The 25,105-nt window shown below is 34.2% G+C and overlaps 1 protein-coding gene across 1 annotated transcript; it reads left to right on the forward strand.

The window, feature by feature from the left end:
* The first annotated feature begins 228 nt into the window (after window positions 1-228).
* On the forward strand, window positions 229-21,603 carry LOC132754926 (uncharacterized). Its single transcript, XM_060745682.1, has 10 exons — window positions 229-353; window positions 845-947; window positions 1,464-1,861; window positions 2,385-2,491; window positions 3,372-3,490; window positions 3,875-4,026; window positions 4,681-5,232; window positions 6,773-7,051; window positions 19,996-20,508; window positions 21,066-21,603. The coding sequence occupies exons 1-10, from the start codon at window positions 231-233 to the stop codon at window positions 21,357-21,359; spliced, it is 2,640 nt and encodes an 879-aa protein (XP_060601665.1). The 5' UTR covers window positions 229-230; the 3' UTR covers window positions 21,360-21,603.
* The last annotated feature ends 3,502 nt before the right edge of the window (window positions 21,604-25,105 follow it).

Raw genomic sequence — 25,105 nt, forward strand, 5'->3', positions numbered from 1 at the left:
GCTAAATCATGAATGTATTATTATATATCATCCGAGTATCGGACAATCTGCGATTAGTTGCATGTTAATTTCTTCGTTCAATTATTTAACTGCGAAGATTTGCGTTCTGGGTTGCTTATATAATAATTGTTGTTGATTAGGCACGAAGAGCCCAATAATTAAAATATCGGCCTTAACTTTTGAAGTTAAGCAAACTTGACGACTTAAATTCATTTCTATTTTCTTTCATCATGCATTATCATTGGATAATTTCTGTCATTGCTGTTTTATGTACCGTACAAACGGCGCAATGCACAACCTCTTACAAGAGATTGAAGGAGGCTTTAAAGACTGTAGACAAAATAATTCGTCAGGTAAAAAACTAATTGATCGTAGAATAAAGGTTATCATTGATTATTTTAACTAGCATTTAAATGTTGTTTCTTCTTTTCTGCTTACAGAACTGTGTTTGAATTACGACCTTTTAAAATTGCGACTTAAAGATTACGTTGTAACAATGAATACGTTGGTAAATTGAACGGTGTTATACTTTGCTTTTGTGAGTTGCGCTTTGAAATTTGACGGTGCATTGCATTGGTTAATTGAACGCTGCGTTGCGTTGGTCAGATTAATGAAGTTTGCTTAACGATTGATTGCATTGCGTTGATACACGTTGCGATGCGTTACGTTAATACATTAAACAATTGCTTTGGACAACTTAACGCCTGCGTTGCGTTCGTCGACTTAGCGTTTCTTTTAGTATCATTACTAAACGTGAAATACTATAAAAGCTTTTACCCTCTTTTAAAAGAACCACCATATACTTTCATAAAATGATAAGTCAATGATTTGTTTTTTAAAACAGTTGTCAGCATTGAAGGAAACGTCAAAAACTTGTGATTCACAGCTATCCACAGTTAAAGATGATCTTACAGCTGCTTGTAATAGGAATACAACTGACACGGAAAGTAAGATCATTTTACGACATACTAGCTTTAAATACTATATAAGTCTAAATCCGTAACTTGTGTCGGGTAGCTATAGCAATGTAAGTGTGGTACATTAACAACATAGCATTGTTTAAATTTCATTTTATGCAATGCATTGATTTAGATCTTGACTGAAGTTAGGTAGTGAAACAACAACACCGAAACATTTCTTATTTACACATTAGAAAGATTCAAAACAATCATACAAGTTTACTTTACAAGAAGAAAGTTTAACCTTTATACTCCTTTCTTAAATATATGTTATAGCACAAATTTTACATGATTTACAATTTTTATGGTGACTGTCTGCTATATAGAGGTTATTTCTCTACTATAGGGTACTGAACTTTAAATGAAAGCACTCTGCCAGAGGTTGTAACTGTTACTGGCAAAGAAAATATTAAATAATAAAATAGGATACTTAAAAATATGCTCATCCCTCCTGCATATTTACACAGATCATATTGTTATTACGCAGATAGTAAAATATTTCAGTTAGTCTGTTGAAATCAAAACAGACACCCGGCCAGACACCTGTACTCGTGGACGTGAGCAGCGGTCATAAAACTTGCGTGGAGAGTATCCGTGATCACTGTTCTCAGTTAAACGCCGAGATCTGGTGCCTCCGCCTCGGACTTTGGCGGAACAACCACGAAAATGAAAGGATAAGTCTTGCCCAGGATGAGTTGTTTGTTCATATATTGAAACGTGAACAAAACCGTGAGACGCCGGCACCGCCACAACGACGAAAACGAGACACCGAGGCAGTTAAGGGTATAGCACCTGACGACATTACCAAACCACCGACAGGGTACCGGATCAGGAAGGAGTATAGGACCTTAACTCTAACGGAAAGACAGAAATACCATAGCGCTGTCAAGAAACTTTATGATGTAATGACTTTTTGAACTTGAAAATATATTTAGTTAGTTTACATCTGAATATATACCGTTAGCTTGAAAGATACTGAAAAATAATTAATTAAGCACTCAATCAATCAAACATATTTGAGCCGAGTCACGACAAAACCAACATAGTGGGTTTGCGACCAGCATGGATCCAGACCAGCCTGCGCATCCGCGCAGTCTGATCAGGATCCATGCTGTTCGCTCTCAGTTTCTCTACATGTAATAAATTTGGTAAGCGAACAGCATGGATCCTGATCAGACTGCGCGGATGCGCAGGCTGGTCTGGATCCATGCTGGTCGCAAACCCACTATGTTGGTTTTGTCGTGACGCGGCTCATATATAAATACTGATAGTAATAATGCCTTTAATGCTAAGCACGAGATGCTTTCAGGTCTACTCGAATTGTATAACACTGTATAGTAATAGTAAATATTACCTTGAAGTCTTGCTAAATTATCCAAATACTGTGTTTTTTAAAACTTAAAAAATATACTTGATTTATCTCAGCAAAAAACCTTTGCTGCATTTGCCCGGGTACACAAGTTGGGTATCAAGATGAAGGGTGTACATAGAGGCGAGGCCTTTCTCCCCTGGCATCGTGTTTTCCTCGCATTGTAAGTTGTTATCGATTCCTTATAGACGTTTAAGTAAGTTGTTTAACATTGATTCAATTTGTGTTGCTATGGTTGTAAAACTGACAATAAGTAATTAACTATTCGTATAGTTCTGAATGTTTTAATTAAATATACGATATAAGTTGGTGGTCTTTTAAAGATGATCTTTTGTAAAGTTCACAATTCCGTTAACGCAGGATATAATGTTATTGTTTGCAATGTTTTCCCCCAATATAAAGCGTCCGTTTTAAGAGGTTATGTATATGCATGTATTCTAGGCTTAATGAGGGTCTATCCACCCGTTCACGATCTGAGAGTACGTATCCCGGACATGCCACCATTCATGACATTAAAGTTTATTACCTACCAAAATTGAGTTCAGTAATTCACTGAAAGATACTAAATATGTATGCAAGTCTATTTTTGAGATGTTAACTATTTTAATGCACGGAAGGCCAATGAGACCATTATATGCATCACGGAGAAAAATAGGTGTTGCTGCTAAAATAGATGACATATCTTTCGGGCGAGCTTGACTGACTGTTTGGGGGTTTGAAAAGGAATGCTACTTCCAAGTGTGTTATCAAAATAGCTATCCTGTCTTGTTTAAAGCGTAAATAACACACACGAAAGTCTCAGTTTTCAGTATCAACTACCATTCTGACATTTGCAGTTATATGTTAATCGGGCATATTGTCTTAAAAGAAACTCGTCATAGCCTTTATTGCCTTCCCCTTTACACTAGATTATAAAATACAAAACCGAAATTGGTTTACTGTCACCCCTCCTTCCATAAGCATTTATTTAAACATGTCTAGCAGGTCAGCATGTCTTTAAGGAGCAGCATTATCTTGTAAGCTTTGATCTCATTATCTTTAAGGTACGAGGAGGCACTGCGTCAAATAGACCCCGACGTGTCGTTACCGTACTGGGACAGCAGGATGGATTACAACATGGTGACACCAACTTTATCTGTAATGTGGGACGTCGAGCACTTAGGTATGTGTTATCTAGCATCAAGGAATTTACTAATGATCCTTCTGATATTCCTTAATGTCATCATCATCTTTTGATGTTTGTCAGTAATGAATATACATAATTGCAGGTGATTCAGAGATTATCTGCTACATTGTAATTGAGGTTTTATTCTCAATTTTTTCACTCAGGCCTTGGTTGTATTTTATTTATCTTACGGATATATTCAACTTAAACTAAGCTCTTATTGCACATGTCCGAAAAATTCATCTATGCAAAAGGACCACTAAATCATCACTTAGAGAATAATGCCAGTAAACAATTTGTATAAATTGAAAGATCGTTACGATTAATTCACACCGTTTGCGATGTTAGTGAAAGTATCTACCACTGCATATGTGTTTCCAGGTACCGGATTTGGCTTGGTGACTGATGGTCCATTTGCAAATTTTTCAACCGATGAAAACCCATTAAAACGAAGCATCGGTCAAGGATCAGGAAGCCTAATGAAGCCGCAAAAAGTCGAAGCAATGTTTGAAGAAGGGTTCTGTAGGATGGGGGTAAGTAATATAACGGTTTTTTATCTAAACATTTCCTTTAGCATTAAATATACTAGTCATACGAAGAGAAAAGCTGGCATTCTTTATTGTCCTATAGCAAAGATCCGTTTCGTGTATTATCTAACGGAACATATAGTCCTTTTTGAAATCATTGCTAAAGAGTAGACATCTATATTGGAGTGTCAAAAATAAGTTGATTTTGTTCCTTGATAAAAATCAAACCAAATTATGGAAGAAAAAAGTTTTTAAATGTCCAATCATGCAATTAGTACAGGCACCAAAGTCATCGCTAAACATGTATTTGATTATTTCTTTTATTAGTTCTACTCTATAATTATCTCTGTAAGTAAATCATATATATGTATTAAAGTGACACAAGCATTTTGTAAAAAATCTGACCGTTCGAATGTGAAAGCAATGTACAGTTTCTTTCACTTTTTAAGAACATCTCACCAGTTGAAGATTTATACCCTTTAATGTTATTTTATGAAGGCTTGATATAATGGTGGTTGTAATAATTCTTAATAAGAGCGTGCTTTTCGCGATTTATAGACAAGTCATTTTGACAATTACGTTTTTATAAGAGTATTTCACATAACTGCAATACTTATAGATTGCTGTTAAAGTAAGACATTTTTTTCTTTTCATTTCTAGGACATATATAAAAGATTAGAAAGTTCGCATAATGGAGTCCATAGATGGGTTGGATCAACAATGGCAAGAGGTTGGTCTGCAAGCGATCCTGTCTTCTACATGCATCATGCATATATAGACAAGATTTGGGAAGACTTTCGGAAAAGACAAAACTCTTCGGCCTGTAATTTTACAGATCCCGGAAACGATTACCCATTTTTTGATGAGAATAGTCCCAGACCAACAAAACCAGAGCACATGGCGGATGAAGATATGGACGGAATGGACTTTCTGAAGAACAAGGATGGTATTAAGAACTACTGGACACAAAACTGGTACGGTTACGCTGATAGTCCAGTGTGTAGTAATGACTGTGACAACAGCCCGGATTTGACTTGCCAGGATGGTGTGTGTGTGGGAGTAATGAGTGAGGATCCAGGGGAAGATATAGACACTTCCGGTGGAAGGCGGAAACGAGCGGCGCCAGCTGCCTACCCTAATACCCAATTATACGCTAGTTACAAATACACGTCAGCATATAGTGGTGATAACAGTAGCATTTGTCGAACACAGGTAAATATTCCGGATCAGACGTTCTGCTGAAATTAAGGTCTGTACAATTATCAGATACTGCTTAATCCAAATTTCCCTCATCCAAGTCTTTAATGAACGCTTTTTCAAAGGTTGTTTGCCAATTATACTAGAGTTCGTGTTTTGGGAGACACATGTTGTTTCTAAAGTGCCACTTAAAAAGTTGTAGTTTGTTTTTTGTCAAGAAAGTTTCCCTCTCTCAGCCACAAACTTTGGCAAACGTGGCTATCGAAAAAATCTCTTTCTATTTTCTGAATGACATGGAAAGCTGATGTAGCGATATTATAATAAGTATGTGCAGGTTTAAATAATTTAAAACCGTTATTACATACATCGAAAAGATTTGCGAAGCTGTGACAATTCCATAGTGAAACAATATACCTTGTGGGTAGGTTTTCACTTAACTTGATATAAATAAACTATTTCAATAATGAATCGATGGCAAATAAATTGCCTGTCCCTTCTTTGGATAATTTACATCCATAAAACACATGCAGAAAAAAAAAGATTATAATAAACCAATGGTAATCTGACGGACCAGTCTTGAGCGGGGTTAAACAATATATCCTCATCTTTCATCCATATCCACAAAACTTTACAGGAAACTGTTAGAATTTTGTAAAATATGGTTCAGACTAGCTAGTGTTTATCAGAATCGTCAGAAAGTAGGGAATTTGTCTCATATCCTGTTCTTCCATAGAAATATAATGAACTATTGTTCAGGCGTCTTGCACTACATCACAAGATACGATTTGTCTCAATACGATATCATATATATATATATATATATATAGGTCTTATCAGCTATTAGAAGCTCAGGTATCTAAGGACAAAGGCCATCTTATTGATTATCCCTATCACCCTGCATTTCTACCACTCAATTCTTAAAATAGGGAAGGATATGAATGGACATATGTTTTACATGTTCTACGGTACGAACAGCCAGCAAGACCTTTCAATGCAAGCGTTGACTCGCCGTGCATGTGGTCGTGTTATCCGTTTCGCAAGAGATACTTGTAATTGTATTGATTTATGTAGAGTGATAAAACTTTGACATGATCTCTTACGAATTGGCATACGATGTTGATTCCATAACCTGTAGAAGATAAGAAATAAAAACGCTGTTCACTGCCCGGCTTATTGCCCCCAATATCAGAAACAAAAATAAACGCAGTCGTTTTGCCAGTACTTGTTATACTGCTACCTGATATCATTGTCAATAAATAATTAGACTAGGCAGATTTTAATGATATAAAAGTATATTTTCACTTTGATTATCGTCACGACCGATAGGTTGGCTTAAACAATGTGTTTATTTCAAATAATTTGTTCCTCGTTGTATTGTGTGATTTGATTCCTTACATTGCTATTTTTTCTGTAAACACTGTCCATCTAGTGTAAAGAATATTCGTTGCACTGGGCGCCACGTCATTTCTATGTACCTGAAAATCGAATTATCTATCACTGTCAAATTTTTTATATTATGTCATACCTAACAATATATATTTTCGAATTTCTTTAGCCTTACTCCACGTTGTGTCCAACACCAAAAACACCTCGGACAGTAGATGAAATTGCGTCTGCCATGGTAAATAATCAACTACCAATGCCTGATAAGATAAAGAGGATATTCCAAAAGTTGAAGCGAAATGAGGAGAGAATCTTTGAGTACCCCCCTGAGAGCGAACCGATATTTTTCCGTGAAATAGGAGACTTTGAAAACGACTGTCGAACCGCGGATACAGCAACGTTTGATTTGATCAAGGCAATGCTTGAAGGGAGAACAATTGTTGGACGAAAATCGAAATAAACTTGCTTTTGAGTGTCTTTTGTTCTTGCTTAATATTTTGCTAAAATACTGGCTCTATACAATTATGATTACATCACTTTGTTAGGGTATTTCTGATTAATTCTATATTTTTGCAACAACTTCAAATAAATTTGGCCTCTTTGAATATTTCCTGTGCATGTTAATATGGTTTCCGACACCAGTGACTGTCAAGATTAAACTGTAAACAAAACAAAATTATGCTTATATTCCAACATTGCGCTAGGTTTTCATCAATTGTGAAAATGGCATATCTTAAACAAGGTCCAGGTAGAGCATATAAAAACTGCTGGCTTCGGAACTTTTTCATCGTTGTGTCTGCTATATAGCCATTTACATGTGAAGAAATACATTTTTGCTGTTTGCTATGTCTGTGCTTGTTTAAAATCATCCCCCATGTTATCGCACTTGAGTATTGGTAAATTAATTAAAATCATTATTTATGCAATGATATGCGACAGTTGTACATGCACACAATTTGAATATTTCTTTATTCAATTTACAAAAATCTTAGCTCAGGATTTTTTAGCATCTCTCCAGACAAAACAACAAATAACCGAATAACACGTTAAATATTCATAATATCGCGGGCGTTTTAAACATTAACCTGATCAAGGTCAGTATAGAAGAATTAAGACCGAGCTCGCCACAATTTGCAACTGTTACAGAAATATGTACTGATGATAAGTTAACGTCATATAGATCATATTTTGTCGTCTACACAAAATAAAAAAAACACCTGGCTCCTAATCCGATTTTCGGATAAAAAACTGTTATGTTAGACCATCTGAATATCTATGAAAATCTATAAAACACTCATGTTATATTTTCTGCATCAGTTAATATAATATAGAAAATATCATACGCTGCACGTCACTCGTTACTTAGTATCCAAACACTGTTGGCTTATGTTTAAAACAAATGAACTACTAAAATTAGTTGACTATCTTTGACATTCAATGGTCATATGACCCATGTTTGTAATCAGTTCTCTAAAGTTTTTACTTTGCTAGGGTCTAGCTAACCAGGGATGATGCATACTTTGTCAGCTTTTGCAATTTTCTCTTTATTATTTTCTTATGTCTGTGCTCAATGCGAAAATTTGCCAGCAAATAAAGCGGAGAAACTTGAAGCACAAATAAATTGTTCCATGCTTACAACTGTAGAGATTCTAGATGAGGTGAGTAGCATTTTATTCGTTTCTGATATCTTCCTCTGCAGACATTTGCTTTTTAAAAAAACTTGTATCGTTCCTTGTTTTCAAAAACTTGCAGATCATTATAGTTAATGTAGAGGAGAGCCAATGCACATTGGTAAAAGCGGCTGTTTATCCAGTCAGGTATCTTAGGTGGGTTAATTACAATTTGTCCATGTAATAGAATGTATTTTTATACTTGTTAATTACATTTAATCGTTATTGTTACCATCGTCGATTTCATTTCAATTACAAATCGATTACTTTGGCATAGAAAATTTTTTTTAACTGCTGTATAGATTATACTTGTACAAATATGATATTTGAATTTATATCAAACAACCTCGATGAGTTATTTTTCTCCACACCTATTAAAACAGACAGAGACATCGTTCTTTTCAACATCTTACATTGATGATTGAACGGTGCATAGAAATCTCGTAAAACCCACTTGAATTCTGGGTTGACAATAAATCAAAATTTTCGTGTTTAGCAAAAGTTGGTGCAAATATGTGTAAATACCTGCATAATCAGCCCCAGTTGAATGATTGTTTAGCATATATAGCTGGAACATATTTCGTTCAGAACGCTAAAGACTGAGAGATAAAACACTTGAAAAATTAATTATAAATTGTAACTCGCACATTTAAATTTAGTAGAAGACACTTGTCAGTCATTCTATTCACATTTTGAAATTTTGCGAATTGTGTGCTGCAGCTGTTTTCATGTTTTTGTGTCAATAAAAATGTCAGTGTTATCTGGAATGAACAAAATGAAACGTTGTAATTGTAATCGACTACATTTTCAGAGTAATTGTAATATAATCGGTTACAGTTTAAAAAATAGAGAAATGTATTTGTAATCGTTATCGAAATTTTATTGATGTAATCGTAATTTAATCGATTATATTTACAAGCAATCGACCACATGTCTGCTCGGATCTTTACCATGTTTCCTCAAATAACACCATTACTGGATATTTTCTGGAGGCGAACGCAAAATTGAATAATAAAACTACAAAAAAATGTTCCAATCGAGATTTTATTAGATTTTGAGGTCAAGACTCGGTTTTATGTGAGGGTTTTGATATGTGAACAATAAGTGTATGTAACATAGTAAATATCGTATCTCTATGCCAGGGTTTATACAAACCATGTTTGTGTATTGCATGTTTTTGATTGTATAACTACACGTTGCTAGCAAGTATCATTATTTGACGATCATATAGCTTGAACGAATATATATAATATGCTTGAGCTTATCATAAATACGAAGGTCAACGGGTTCTTTAGATTTGAAATGCAATTGGAAACCGAAACAGTAACACACACAAACATGCTATTTGAGATCAAAACTATCATTAACCGAACTAGTAACTCAAAAAAATGCCATTTAAATCAAAATAATCATAAACCGAAAAAGTTAGTCGTCTTAATTAACGAAATGATAAAGACTGGAATGATAACTCACGTGTTAAGATTTGACCAGAGTGCTAAGATGCATTTTATATTACAGCTAGCGGTTTTGGGAACCCAAACAAAGACGTGTAATTCTAAATTAATATCTCTATCAAAATCTTTAACAAAGGCATGTAAGACGATAGACCGTCAAGGAAAATCAGAAGGTAAATATATTTTACATTGAATTCAGTTAGAGTTTAAAACAAATACGGAAGACAAGTTTTTGATCTCTGCGCTGAGGTACAAAAACCTTTTATCTTGAAAATTTGATGTTTTGTAGTATTATTTCGACTGACCCTTTGTTTAATGCTTGTTTGCGCATGCTCAGTATTTCTAGTAAATATCTAACAACACATGTTAAGGCTTTATATAGAAGAAATGTATATTTGTGCTGAACACTAGTCGTGTTTTATTTACTTCATTGTATCAACGCACTTGAATAAGTCTCTGTTAATTATAGATAAACGAACAATACAACAATCCTTGGACAAAACTTGAAAAGATACAAATTATACTCGATATTGGCATTTTAACGGTAATTCTGGAAAAAAAATGCGACTGAGCATATGAACTTAAGTTTTTCACACAGGTCCAGACAAACTTCAAAATGTCACCATTTTAGTGTTAAAATGTTGAATTCGGCTTAAGCCGGTGCTAGGGGGCGTGAACGGTAACTTGCTATTTCTATTATCGTCCATGAACAAGCTCAATCAAACCGAGCCTGCAACATTTTACAATTTTGCTGTGTTGGGAAATTCTTTAGGGGTTCTGTTTTTCACTATTTAATTGTCACATCCGTGTTATTTGTGCCGTGTGGCGGCTGTAAAAAGTCTCCCCATACATTTAATCAATGATTCTATATTTTCGATCTTGAAGATCGTTCAGCACGACATTATTGTTGTGTATACATTTTACATGGTATTTATAGTGTCTTGTATTTGGCCTTTTTCAATTTGGATGGTTCCAGTATCCCTACTTGAATACTGTATAATCACCCTTAGGATATATTGCCTGCTTTTTAAATAGGTCTTTTGACGTCTTATCTGTGATATGCAGGCTTCATAACCTCAGATCCCCTTTCAAAATTCCATTTTATTTAGTTCGCCCATTGTTTTCTCGTTTAGGGCACACGCATCCTTTTACTTGGGGACCATACGCCGCTTTTCATGGAATGACACTACTGTGTCACATTGAAGGTTCAATGGTAACCGCCGTATGAACACATCTGTGGATGTTTCTAAATTCAAAATTTCACCATTTCAGTGTTTAAATGTTGAATTCTGCTTAAGCCGGTGCTAGGGTGTAGGGGGCGTGGACGGTAACTTGCAATTTCCTTTACCGTCCATGAACAGGCTCAATCAAACCGAGCCTGCAGCATTTTACAATTTTTCCGTGTTGGGCTTTCTTTAGGGATTTTGTTTTTCACTATTTCAAATGATACACGATCTTGAAAAATATTTTCAGTACCATCATGTCAGAAACAACATAAGTTGAGTGAAATTTCCATAATTCCATATGAAATCCATTGTAAAGTAAAACTTGTACATTGAGTTAGTGAAAAAAATGAAGTATGGACGTATGCATCAACTTCCATGCACCTGGGCAATATTTAGTTTTCAAAAAAGATGTATTTGATATTCACAAAATGCGACACATTTTGAATGTATGAACACTGAAATGAAGAACGGGACAACTTATAAAGCCGATACAGAGTAACGGACACTTGCAACGGAGGTCTCCCGACAGCAATTGAATTACAAAGAGCCATTGCCGAGCGGGATCAAGCTCGTCTTTTTCTTATTAATCGGAGGAAGGACACTGTACTATATTTAGGGCTTACAAAAGGAAAAAACTTGATCATGATAGTCAAAGTCACGTTAAGGTCAAACGTGAATCATTGAACATGTTTGTGTGGCAATCAATTTTGTTTTGTGTGAATCAGATACTTAAAAAAACAAAGTTAACACAACTAAAAAAACTTTAAAAAAATATTAATGGTCAAGGTCTTCATAAGGTCAAGATCAAACTTGAGCAATTCAATATTTCAGTTTTGACATAAGTATTGTTTTGTACATTGGCAAGTATAATTTAAAATAGATAATTAGAAATAGATAAGACAGTTATTATACGTTAGGTTTATTAGAAAAAAAAGACCTTAACGATGTCGTCTTGAGGCTAAGGTCATCAAAATTATTCAACAAGTCAATGGTGTCGTGAGTGTCCTTTTTATCGAAAAATAAAATTTTCTGTAAAACAATGAAATGGTCAATTTTCACTTGTTTGTCCTTGATAGCCATGGTCATTTAAAGGTCAAGGTCATATAAGAGTTATTTTTTCTTACGATGGTCTAGTCAAAAGTGTTGATTTGTTTAAGCTTTAATGAAATCCGCAAGTAGATAAAAAAGTAACAACCAATTTGAGCGAATTTCAATTATTTGAAATTGAATGTCAAGGTTAATTAATGGCTAATTGATGGTCAAGGTAAAGTTTTATTAAACCATAATAAGGTAGAACGCGACACTTTGCGAACTTTCGAGTAGCATCTTGTAAATTGGCATGCAGAAGGTTAACTATATTTCTGATTTGATTCCGTTAATTTTATTCCAATAGTTTCAGCCAATTTGTGTACACATGACGTCAAAGTTGACCATCAAAGCCCGTTTTTTTAACATGACGTTGTTGCGTATCTTTGGCAACTGTTACGGGTATTACAACGCCATTGGCGGACAAAATACCTTAAATCCTACAGCATCCAACGGAAATTATTTTTTCCTTTAAGTTGATATAAAATGTTCGTTTTATTCCGAAAAATATTTGAAAAATGAAAAGAAAACTGTCAACTTTGTGTAAAATTTGACGTTCTGTTTACCCGCAATATTCGGCTTTAAAGTGGCTTATTAAAAAATTCCTGAAATAAATTTTTGATTTTTTTCTTTAAACTGTATACTAAGTCAAAAATGACCAAAAAAAATTTAAAAAAATAGGGGGTCACCGACTCATTTTTTTCGGTACGCGTGATTTTATTTCCCCCACCCCATGAGTAATTTTGTAACGAAATTCGACGTAATGCACTAACAACGCGCGGCAATAATGTTCACCTTATAAGGAGAATTGTTCTAGAGTTTAACTTATACATATTTAACAACAACAACAATGTTCCATTGCAAATGTTAAAGATTTAGAATGAGACATTACGATGAAAAAGCATATTTATTTTTAAAATTTTAGCCAGGGATTTCGGCGTTGATATTTTGCTTCTTCATTACATACGCGCTGTTTCGTGCAAGCACGCCACGATTTTTGATTGATGTATAGTCGATTTTCCGAACAAAAACAAAGATTGAAACCTAGGCTAGTAAAGTTTAAATACAGGTACGTTTCAATATAACGTGTTACTTCAGCAAAAAGGAACTGTCAGCAGTGTACGAAACTTGCTAGATATGTAATTGTCTGGCTTGGTCGAAGTGCAATTTTATTGAATTTATTATCGCCGTTCCATTTTGTGACGTTTATGTTTGCTGAAAAAAAAATTGTACGAAAAACAAACAAATTTTCTTCTGGTTTTTAAGCATGATTAATTACTTCATAAGGAATTGTAAACAGACGCATGTAAAGAAAATGACGTCATGCGTTCAACGCGTACGCAGCGCGAACAAATACAGCTGAGAATTATCAGTGCGGTGTAACTTTTTGATATTACAATGCAATACAACTAATTAAGGAACTTGAAATATGCCATAAGAAACAAAAAGCAATTATATATATTTTTATGTAAATTTAGAAATTTACGGAAATTCAATCATAAATTAATACGTTGGCTACAAGAAGTTCTGCAATGCTATACAATTTTATTATGAGTGATATACTGTGAGTGATATGTATTTTATTTCACCTATATAAACCAAGAATTTCACTTGTTAGCAAAAACTATTGCAGCAATTTGACAGAGTATATGCTAAATAACTCTGCGAAATATTGACAAATTAAAATATACGGTTCATAAATGAAAATTGGTCAATTATATTAGCGTGCAGCAAAAGTCATATTTGAAACGTTAGCACGGTGGATGTTGTATTACAGAGGTAGCATGTTCGATTCTACAAGTAAATAAACATCTTTAATACATTTTCTCTCGTTTTGCTTATCATTTTAGAATATCATAATGTAAAAAAAAAAATGAGGATTCACCATAAATTCTGTATTAAAAACATTTCTATTAAATCGGCCTTTGCAAATTTCTATTATTCACTATGCATATAGCCAAATTTATGGTTGAATTTATTTTTAACAGAAAAATTAAAAAAAGTACTACAATGACACGCTGTAAATACACGTCTGAGGCTGTTTAGCAGAACATAATTATATATATAATTATGTATAGCATTGCAGAACTTCTTGTAGCCAACGTATTAATTTATGATTGAATTTCCGTAAATTTCTAAATTTACATAAAAATATATATAATTGCTTTTTGTTTCTTATGGCATATTTCAAGTTCCTTAATTAGTTGTATTGCATTGTAATATCAAAAAGTTACACCGCACTGATAATTCTCAGCTGTATTTGTTCGCGCTGCGTACGCGTTGAACGCATGACGTCATTTTCTTTACATGCGTCTGTTTACAATTCCTTATGAAGTAATTAATCATGCTTAAAAACCAGAAGAAAATTTGTTTGTTTTTCGTACAATTTTTTTTTCAGCAAACATAAACGTCACAAAATGGAACGGCGATAATTAATTCAATAAAATTGCACTTCGACCAAGCCAGACAATTACATATCTAGCAAGTTTCGTACACTGCTGACAGTTCCTTTTTGCTGAAGTAACACGTTATATTGAAACGTACCTGTATTTAAACTTTACTAGCCTAGGTTTCAATCTTTGTTTTTGTTCGGAAAAAATCGTGGCGTGCTTGCACGAAATAGCGCGTATGTAATGAAGAAGCAAAATATCAACGCCGAAATCCCTGGCTAAAATTTTAAAAATAAATATGCTATTTCATCGTAATGTCTCATTCTAAATCTTTAACATTTGCAATGGAACATTGTTGTTGTTAAATATGTATAAGTTAAACTCTAGAACAATTCTCCTTATAAGGTGAACATTATTGCCGCGCGTTGTAGTGCATACGTCGAATTTCGTTACAAAATTACTCATGGGGTGGGGGAAATAAAATCACGCGTACCGAAAAAAATGAGTCGGTGACCCCCTATTTTTTAAAATTTTTTTGGTCATTTTGACTTAGTATACAGTTTAAAGAAAAAAATCAAAAATTTATTTCAGGAATTTTTAAATAAGCCACTTTAAAGCCGAATATTGCGGGTAAACCGAACGTCAAATTTTACACAAAGTTGACAGTTTTCTTTTCATTTTTCAAATATTTTTCGGAATAAAACGAACATTTTATATCAACTTAAAGGAAAAAATAATTTCCGTTGGATGCTGTAGGATTTAAGGTATTTTGTCCGCCAATGGCGTTGTAATACCCGTAACAGTTGCCAAAGATACGCAACAACGTCATGTTAAAAAAACGGGCTTTGATGGTCAACTTTGACGTCATGTGTACACAAATTGGCTGAAACTATTGGAATAAAATTAACGGAATCAAATCAAAAATATAGTTAACCTTCTGCATGCCAATTTACAAGATGCTACTCGAAAGTTCGCAAAGTGTCGCGTTCTACCTTATTATGGTTTAATAAAACTTTACCTTGACCATCAATTAGCCATTAATTAACCTTGACATTCAATTTCAAATAATTGAAATTCGCTCAAATTGGTTGTTACTTTTTTATCTACTTGCGGATTTCATTAAAGCTTAAACAAATCAACACTTTTGACTAGACCATCGTAAGAAAAAATAACTCTTATATGACCTTGACCTTTAAATGACCATGGCTATCAAGGACAAACAAGTGAAAATTGACCGTTTCATTGTTTTACAGAATATTTTATTTTTCGATAAAAAGGACACTCACGACACCATTGACTTGTTGAATAATTTTGATGACCTTAGCCTCAAGACGACATCGTTAAGGTCTTTTTTTCTAATAAACCTAACGTGTAATAACTGTCTTATCTATTTCTAATTATCTATTTTAAATTATACTTGCCAATGTACAAAACAATACTTATGTCAAAACTGAAATATTGAATTGCTCAAGTTTGATCTTGACCTTATGAAGACCTTGACCATTAATATTTTTTAAAAGTTTTTTTAGTTGTGTTAACTTTGTTTTTTTAAGTATCTGATTCACACAAAACAAAATTGATTGCCACACAAACATGTTCAATGATTCACGTTTGACCTTAACGTGACTTTGACTATCATGATCAAGTTTTTCCTTTTGTAAGCCCTTAATATAGTACAGTGTCCTTCCTCCGATTAATAAGAAAAAGACGAGCTTGATTCCGCTCGGCAATGGCTCTTTGTAATTCAATTGCTGTCGGGAGACCTCCGTTGCAAGTGTCCGTTACTCTGTATCGGCTTTATAAGTTGTCCCGTTCTTTATTTCAGTGTTCATACATTCAAAATGTGTCACATTTTGTGAATATCAAATACATCTATTTTGAAAACTAAATATTGCCCAGGTGTATGGAAGTTGATGCATACGTCCATACTTCATTTGTTTCACTAACTCAATGTACAAGTTTTACTTTACAATGGATTTCATATGGAATTATGGAAATTTCACTCAACTTATGTTGTTTCTGACATGATGGTACTGAAAATATTTTTTCAAAATCATGTATCATTTGAAATAGTGAAAAAACAAAATCCCTAAAGAAAGCCCAACACGGAAAAATTGTAAAATGCTGCAGGCTCGGTTTGATTGAGCCTGTTCATGGACGGTAAAGGAAATTGCAAGTTACCGTCCACGCCCCCTACACCCTAGCACCGGCTTAAGCAGAATTCAACATTTAAACACTGAAATGGTGAAATTTTTGAATTTAGAAACATCCACAGATGTGTTCATACGGCGGTTACCATTGAACCTTCAATGTGACACAGTAGTGTCATTCCATGAAAAGCGGCGTATGGTCCCCAAGTAAAAGGATGCGTGTGCCCTAAACGAGAAAACAATGGGCGAACTAAATAAAATGGAATTTTGAAAGGGGATCTGAGGTTATGAAGCCTGCAGATCACAGATAAGACGTCAAAAGACCTATTTAAAAAGCAGGCAATATATCCTAAGGGTGATTATACAGTATTCAAGTAGGGATACTGGAACCATCCAAATTGAAAAAGGCCAAATACAAGACACTATAAATACCATGTAAAATGTATACACAACAATAATGTCGTGCTGAACGATCTTCAAGATCGAAAATATAGAATCATTGATTAAATGTATGGGGAGACTTTTTACAGCCGCCACACGGCACAAATAACACGGATGTGACAATTAAATAGTGAAAAACAGAGCCCCTAAAGAATTTCCCAACACAGCAAAATTGTAAAATGTTGCAGGCTCGGTTTGATTGAGCTTGTTCATGGACGATAATAGAAATAGCAAGTTACCGTTCACGCCCCCTAGCACCGGCTTAAGCCGAATTCAACATTTTAACACTAAAATGGTGAAATTTTGAAGTTTGTCTGGACCTGTGTGAAAAACTTAAGTTCATATGCTCAGTCGCTTTTTTTTCAGAATCATGACGTCGTTGCGTATCCTTGGAAACTGTTACGGGTATTTTAACGTCATTGGCGGATAAAATATCTTAAATTTTACAGCATTCGACGGAAATTATTTTTTCCTTTAAGCAGATATAAAATTAATTGTTTTACGCCGAAAATTGTTTGAGTAATGGAAAGAAAATTGTAAATTTTGTGTAAATTTTGACGTTCAGTTTAGCCGCATTTTTAGGCTTAAAATCGGCTTATTAAAAAATTCCTGAAATAAATTTTTGATTTTTTTCTTTAAACGTCCTTTAAAATGTATACTTAGTCAAAATAACTAAAAAAATTAGGGGGTCACCGACTCAAATTTTTCGGTACACGTGATTTTATTTCCCCCACCCCGTGAGTAATTTTGTAACAAAATTCGACGTATGCAGATACGTTTGAGACTTCAAAGTGCGGCAATAATGTTCAGCTTATCAGGAGAATTGTTTTAGAGTTTCACTAATACATATAAAACGACATCAACAATGTTCCATTGCAAATTTCCTAAAATTCTACGAAAAACAAACGATTTTTTTCTTGTTTTTAAGCATTATTAATAACTTCATAAAGATTTGTAATCAGACGCATGTAAAGAAAATGACGTTAGGCGTTCAACGGTAACGCTTACGCTGCGCAAACAAAAATAAATACAGCTGAGAGTAATCATTTGCGGTGTTCCTTTTTGATATTCTAATACAATAAGATTAATAAACTTGAATCGAGAAAATTTGCCACATGGAACAAAAAGCAACTGCATGTATACATTTTTATGTTTAGAAATTTAGAAATTTATGGAAATTCAATCATAAATTAATACGTAGTCTACAAGAAATTCTGCAAATATATACATTTTGCATTGCCCACACTATGAGTGATAAACTGTGAGTGATATGTATTTTATTTCACCTATTAAAAACCAAAATTTGAATTTCACTTGTAATCAAAAACTATTGCAACAATTTGACAGAACTGGCGAAATATTGACAAATTAAAATATACGGTTCATAAATGAAACTTAGTCAATTATATTAGCGTGAAGCAAACAGTCATGCTTGAAACGTTGGCTCAGCGGGTGTTGGTGCTAGGGGGCGTGGACGGTAACTTGCACTTTCCAGTACCGTCCATGAACAGGCTCAATCAAACCGAGCCTGCAACATTTTCAATTATGTTGTGTTGGAATTTCTTTAGGGATTCTGTTTTTCTGTATTTTACAGCCAGATGTAGCACGTCCGATTCTACAAGTAATAAACATCTGTAATACATATTCTCTCGTTTTGCTTATGATTTTAATTGAGGATTCACCATAAACGCTGTATTAAACACATAACTATCAAATCGGCCTTTGCAAATATTCATTATTCACTGTATAGCCAAATTTATGGTAGAATTTATATTGAACAGGAAACAGTACTTTAAACATGAAATATAATGAAACGCTGTAAATACACGTCTGCGGATTTAAGCGAACCGGTGGCCTTGAGCTATATACTGCACAAAGGAGTGTTGCGTTTTTGCTAGAGGATCTGCCGATGTTTCACTAACTATACTGACATGTTAATAAAACCGAGAAATATAACATTTTACTCAAAGTTTTACTATTTAATGTTATTATGACACATGTCAGATCATACTATTATTTCTTTCCTCTTGTAGAAAGTGCGTAATACTGAAGTACATTTTTATTCTTTGTTTTATATACAAAATCTGTATTTACTAGAATAAAAAAAATCATATTACGAGTGTACGGATCACGGTATATTAGTCATATACGTATTGCATGATATACGGTCCCGTACATCAAATTTCACTTATTTTTACCTGTCTATCTATACTATACGGAATTCCATACCCTTTATTGTATCCATATATTTTCCGCAGTGGTAATAACAGCTTAAAATGCCGTAAAAAAGGGATTTTGACACAAAGCGATCGTTTAATAACATCAAAAAAACCGAACGCCCCGTGATAGCGTGACTTTTATCCAAAGGGGTGGGGGAAATAAAATCACGTGTACCGAAAAAATTGAGTCGGTGACCCCCTAATTTTTTTAGTTATTTTGACTAAGTATACATTTTAAAGGACGTTTAAAGAAAAAAATCAAAAATTTATTTCAGGAATTTTTTAATAAGCCGATTTTAAGCCTAAAAATGCGGCAAAACTGAACGTCAAATTTTACACAAAATTGACAATTTTCTTTCCATTACTCAAACAAGTTTCGGCGTAAAACAATAAATTTTATATCTGCTTGAAGGGAAAAATAATTTCCGGCGAATGCTGTAGGATTTAAGATATTTTGTCCGCCAATGGCGTTGTAATACCCGTAACAGTTGCCAAGGATACGCAACGACGTCATGTTCAAAAACGGGCTTTGATGGTCAACTTTGACGTCGTGTGTACAAAAATTGGCTGAAACTATTGAAATAAAATCAACGGAACCTAATCAGAAATATGGTCAACTTTTTGCATGCAAATTTTCAAGACGCTACTCGAAAGTTCGCAAAGTGTCGCGTTCTACCTTAACATGTTTAATCTAGGATATTTACATTGATTATTCCTGGACTTGTTATCAAGCTTTAATGAGAAACTGCTCGATTACAGGATATGTTCAAGAAGTTGGAGGGTATTCATAACGGAGTGCACCAATGGGTTGGTGGAACAATGACCGGTCGTTTATCAGCTTCAGATCCTATCTTCTATATGCACCATGCATTCATTGATTTAATTTGGGAGGAATTTCGAAAGCGTCAGAATTCCTCTGCATGCGAGTTTATCGACCCAGGTACTGACTATCCCATGTTTGATGACTCAGATGGCATAAGACCAACGCCAGAAGGTCATATGCCTAATGAAAAAATGGACGGGATGGAATTTATGTTCAATAAATTAGGCATTGAAAACTTCTGGACAAAAAATTGGTATGGGTATGCAAACAGGCCAAGTTGCGCTAATAACTGCGGCAATAGTGGGGATATGATTTGTGATACCGAAAAGAGCGTGTGTGTTGGCATGCAGGCAGAGGATGCAGGAAAGGTAGAAGATTTACAAAATGCACCTGAACCCGCCGCAATGGTGAAGAGGAGCAAGAGAGTCAGTGTTTCATGTCGTACTAATGTAACTATATTACTTACTAAAACTTACACTTTCCTGTTTTAACAATTCACTTTTGATATCGAGATGTGTCACCTCTTTGCTTTGTTCATATACAGCTTTAGCAAACAAATTTAATACATTCAAATTTGCTTACGGGAGGTTATCTTCGAATCCAAAGTTCATTTATGATTTGTATCTAATTTTCGTTACAAATGTTATGTACATCAGAACCCGTATTTTTATCGCTTTGTAAATTGTTTACATTGAAATCGAAGTATTGTGCTAAGTTTCTTTTCATAAAACAAAGTAAATTAAGTATGGTGAATACTTAACTATAGGTTTTATATGTACAATCTACGATACACGAACTAAGTCATTGGTATATGTACAGAATATAAATGTTTATATATTGAAAATAAATCATTAACTTAGAACCATTAATCGAACCATGCGAATTCCCTCGATAAGTAGTTAGTCCCAAAAGTCATATATCAATATACATCAGTTAATTGAGCTGCGCCAACCTAAGCTAATGAAACAGTCTAAATGTATTGCTGCAAACACCTTTGATATTACAGCCTTATCACGTGTCATGTCCAAGAAGTGACCCTGCAAGAACGATCGAGGACAGAGCGGCGACGTTCGTTAATCGAGAGTTAGAAATGCCTGCTTTGATTGCAAAGATAGAGGACGTGATACAGAATTACAAACATCGGGTGGATGTCACTCCTCCTGAAAGTGAACCGGTGTTTTTCCGGGAAAATGTTAAAAACGACTGCCGCACTCTTGACACAGCGGTGTATGACATTATCACAGCCATGCTTAAAGGGAAAAACATTCCCAGCAAAAACAGCTATAAAAACTTGCAATAGATATGATATTGTTAATCTATGTCTTGCTGCCATTATTTTCATCTTCTAGGTCAGGTGGTAGTTTCATCCATCTAAAATGTTACTATGAAGGCTAATAAATTGTCTAAACACTATAATGCTTTCCTATGTTGTTTAACAGATTGTTGGGGATTATCAAAGAAACTTTATATATATGTAACTAAAACACATTTGAATTGAATGTTATTGCTATATTTTAATACTGAGAATATTTTATTACATCGTTTGCTAAACTTTTGTAATTTATTAAATATAAGAGGACATAGTTAACTTTTGAAACATTAATGATCAGTTTAATTACTTTGCGAGTTGTATCAAATGAAGACTCAAACATTTATTATTCAAAAGTCAATTTTATGTATTTATACTTTTTTGTGATAAATAAAAGGACAATATCATAGAGTAGCGTACAATAAACAACTATTATCATTTCTAGAAGAAAAAGATCGCCGTTTATCCATGCATTACACAAACTGTTTGAAAGATGAAAATGTCAATTTTCTAACAAGTTTAGCCTACTTAAATACCTTTTAGGGTACTATTACATTAAAAATATAAACGGAATAAGAGAAGAGGAGCGGGAAGCAGGTCTATCTTAAAAAAATATTGATAATAGCTTAGTAGAAAGTTCAAAGAAACTAAATCTTGGGCATAAAAGGTGCTCATGCCGGATCATCATTCATTTCTAGTAACTCTCAGTGTGACATTGCACTCAAAACAATAACGATCTATATTCGCTCACAAGCGCTCGATTTTTTGTTCTATTAATGGTACAAAATACATGGAAACGCTGACCAAACAATTTTATCTTGAAATAGACTTTAGGATGCTTTTTATGATGCAATAAAACATATGCATTCGTCCGATTGGACAGAGGAACACTATTTTATTACAGAAAACAAACATTTATTAAAACCAATAAGACTTATTAATATAGCTGAGATAAAATGTTTGATAAAAATAGCATTTTTGTAATTGTTCAATAATCACATAAAAACCTGTTTTTTTTTCTATCGTTACAAGTTACTTAACTAACCTCTCAACACAAAGTAAAACATCATAATATCAATATATCTGTGTCCCTGACTTCCAGATGAAGTTAAATATCATCATGTCTCGGTGTAAAGAAATATAGATTTTTCATTCTAATGAGACAGCAGAATGATAATGTTAGTGATGAAGATCAATCTCCTTTAATTGTGAGATAAATCAGATACTTATATATACTGATTATTTTTCTATATTTTTTCAAACGAATTTCATCGGACGTACTGTCTTCAAGAAACTCGTCCTAGCCTTTGATGTATTCCTCTTGGCTCTGGATTATGACTTACAAAACCAAATTTAGTTCACTTTATGCTTCCCAAACCTGGCAGGTCTGTACCTCTAAAAGATGCAGCATTATCTTGTAAGCTTTGATCTATTTTTAAGATACGAGGAGGAACTGCGACGGATAGACCCCGACGTGTCGTTACCTTACTGGGACAGCATAATGGATAACAACCTGGTTTCAACAACTTTGTCTGTAATGTGGGACGTCGTCTTACACTAAGGTTTGTGTTATCTAGTATCAAGAAATTTACAAACGATCCTATATGTATTTCCTGTAGACCACCTTGGTCTATAATGAATAGACATAATTGCATGTGATTCAGATATCTTTTGCTTATTTAGGTTATATTATCAATTTCGTCACACGGGCCTTGATTGTATTTTATTTATCTTATTGATATGTCCAACTGAAATTAAGCACCTATTACATGTCCGAGAAATTCATGTATGCAAAAGGACGAATATTCTTATAAGAGAATATCTGTAAACAATTTGTATACAGTAAAAGATGGTTACGATTAATTCACATCATTTGCAAAGTTAGTGAAGGTTTGTACCACCGCATGTGTGTTTCCAGGTACCGGATTTGGTTTGGTTGCTGACGGATTATTGTCTTTTACCAAAGATTCGTTTTGTTTACATAAGGGGATATGTAAACCTATTCAAGCATGACTAAAGAGTACACAGCTATATTGGACTGTCTGAAATCAGGTTGATATAAATGAAAACTATAAGTTCACATAATTCTGTCCATAGATGGGTTGGATCTACAATGGCAAGAGGTTGGTCTGCAAGCGATTCTATCTTTTACTTGCATCATGGATATAAAGACAAGATTTGGGAAGACTTCCGGAAGAGAATAAACTCTTCAGGCGGTAATTTCACAGGTCCCGGAACCGATTACCCATTGTTTAATGAAAATAGTCCCAGACCAACAAAACCAGAGCACGCGACGGATGAAGATATGGACGGGATGGACCTTTTGAAGACTAAGGACTGTATTAAGAAGTACTGGACACAAAACTGGTACGGGTACGCTAGAAGTCCGGTTTGTAGTTATTAACTGCCAAAAGATTCCGGATTTGTCAGGATGGCGTGTGTGTGGGAGTGATGAGTGTGGACCCAGCGGTATATATAGACACTTCCGGCGATAGGTGGAAACGAGCGGAGCCAGCTGCCTACCCGAACACTTGATTATTATACGTTAGCTGCAATGATGCGTCGGCCTATAGTGAAGATAGCAGTAGCATTTATCGAACACATAATTTTTCCGTATCAGACGTATTGCTGAAATAAAATAACGGTTTGTAGACCCTTCAGACACTACTTGATCCAAATTCCTGTCATTCAAATCTTTAATGAGGGCTGTTTGAAAAGTTGTTTGTCACTTACGTTTTGATTTCAATTTTGGGAGACATTGTTTTCCAAATTTTCCAATTTTTTTAGCGATGCTGAATGCCTAAGTGCTACTTAAAAGTCGTTTTCCTGTCTAGAAAGTTTCCTGCTTTCATTAACCAAGTTTGTAGGTGGGTATAGAATGTTTTTCTTCTTGAAACGGAAGACTGGTGTAGCGATATCATAATAATTAGGTACAGATAATTTAAACGTTTATAACATACAACGGATAGGTGAAACAATATACCTTGTATGTAGATTTTCGCCTTTCTTGATATTTATTACTTTTAAATTGTATGCATCGATAGCGACATAAATCATTTCAAATTAATTGTATGTCCCTTATTTCGATAATTTACATTCACAAAACACATGTAGAAACAGGTATAATTAATCAAAGGTAATTTGACGGAATTAACGGTTAAAAAATATATGTTCATCTTTCATTGATATCCACAAACCTTTAGAGGAAATTGCTAGGGTTTTGTAAACATACGTTCAGCCTAGTGAGCGTATAATTTAAACGTTATTGTATTTATCAGAATTGTGTCAGAAAGCAGGGAATTTGTCTCTTTTCAAGTTTTGCCATGGCAATGTAATGAACTACTTTTGTTTGAAGAATCTTGCACTACATAACAAAATATGATGTGCCTCATAATCATATCATAATGAACTTCTAGAATTTAAGGTATCTAAGCGCAAAGGCCATCTTCATTTCATGATTATGCTGTACAGAACGAATAGCTTTAGATGCAAGACCTTTAATGCAAGCATTGACTTGCCTTGCATTAAGTAATTGTATCCGTTTTGCAAGAGATACTGGATTAAGTATTTGTACTGGTTGATGTTGAGTGACATAACTTTGACTTGAACACCTAAAAATAGCACACGATGTTGGTTCCATATCCTGCAGGAAATAAGAAATGAAATTGCTGATCAATGCCCGGCTTATACGACATAAAACCTAATATAAGAAACAAATTTTAATGAAAGAAATAACT

Source organism: Ruditapes philippinarum, unplaced genomic scaffold (genome assembly GCF_026571515.1).
Source record: "Ruditapes philippinarum isolate M1 unplaced genomic scaffold, ASM2657151v2 ctg1197_1_1_1_1, whole genome shotgun sequence".
Lineage (NCBI taxonomy): Eukaryota > Metazoa > Mollusca > Bivalvia > Venerida > Veneridae > Ruditapes > Ruditapes philippinarum.

What these genes read in the sequence shown, in the direction of transcription:
- LOC132754926 (XM_060745682.1), top strand. Translation starts at nt 231, where the DNA reads ATGCATTATCATTGGATAATTTCTGTCATTGCTGTTTTATGTACCGTA. An exon ending in TAGACAAAATAATTCGTCAG is followed by an intron (nt 354 to 844) that starts GTAAAAAACTAA and finishes TTTTTAAAACAG; the next exon opens with TTGTCAGCATTGAAGGAAAC. An exon ending in GAACAATTGTTGGACGAAAA is followed by an intron (nt 7,052 to 19,995) that starts TCGAAATAAACT and finishes GCTCGATTACAG; the next exon opens with GATATGTTCAAGAAGTTGGA.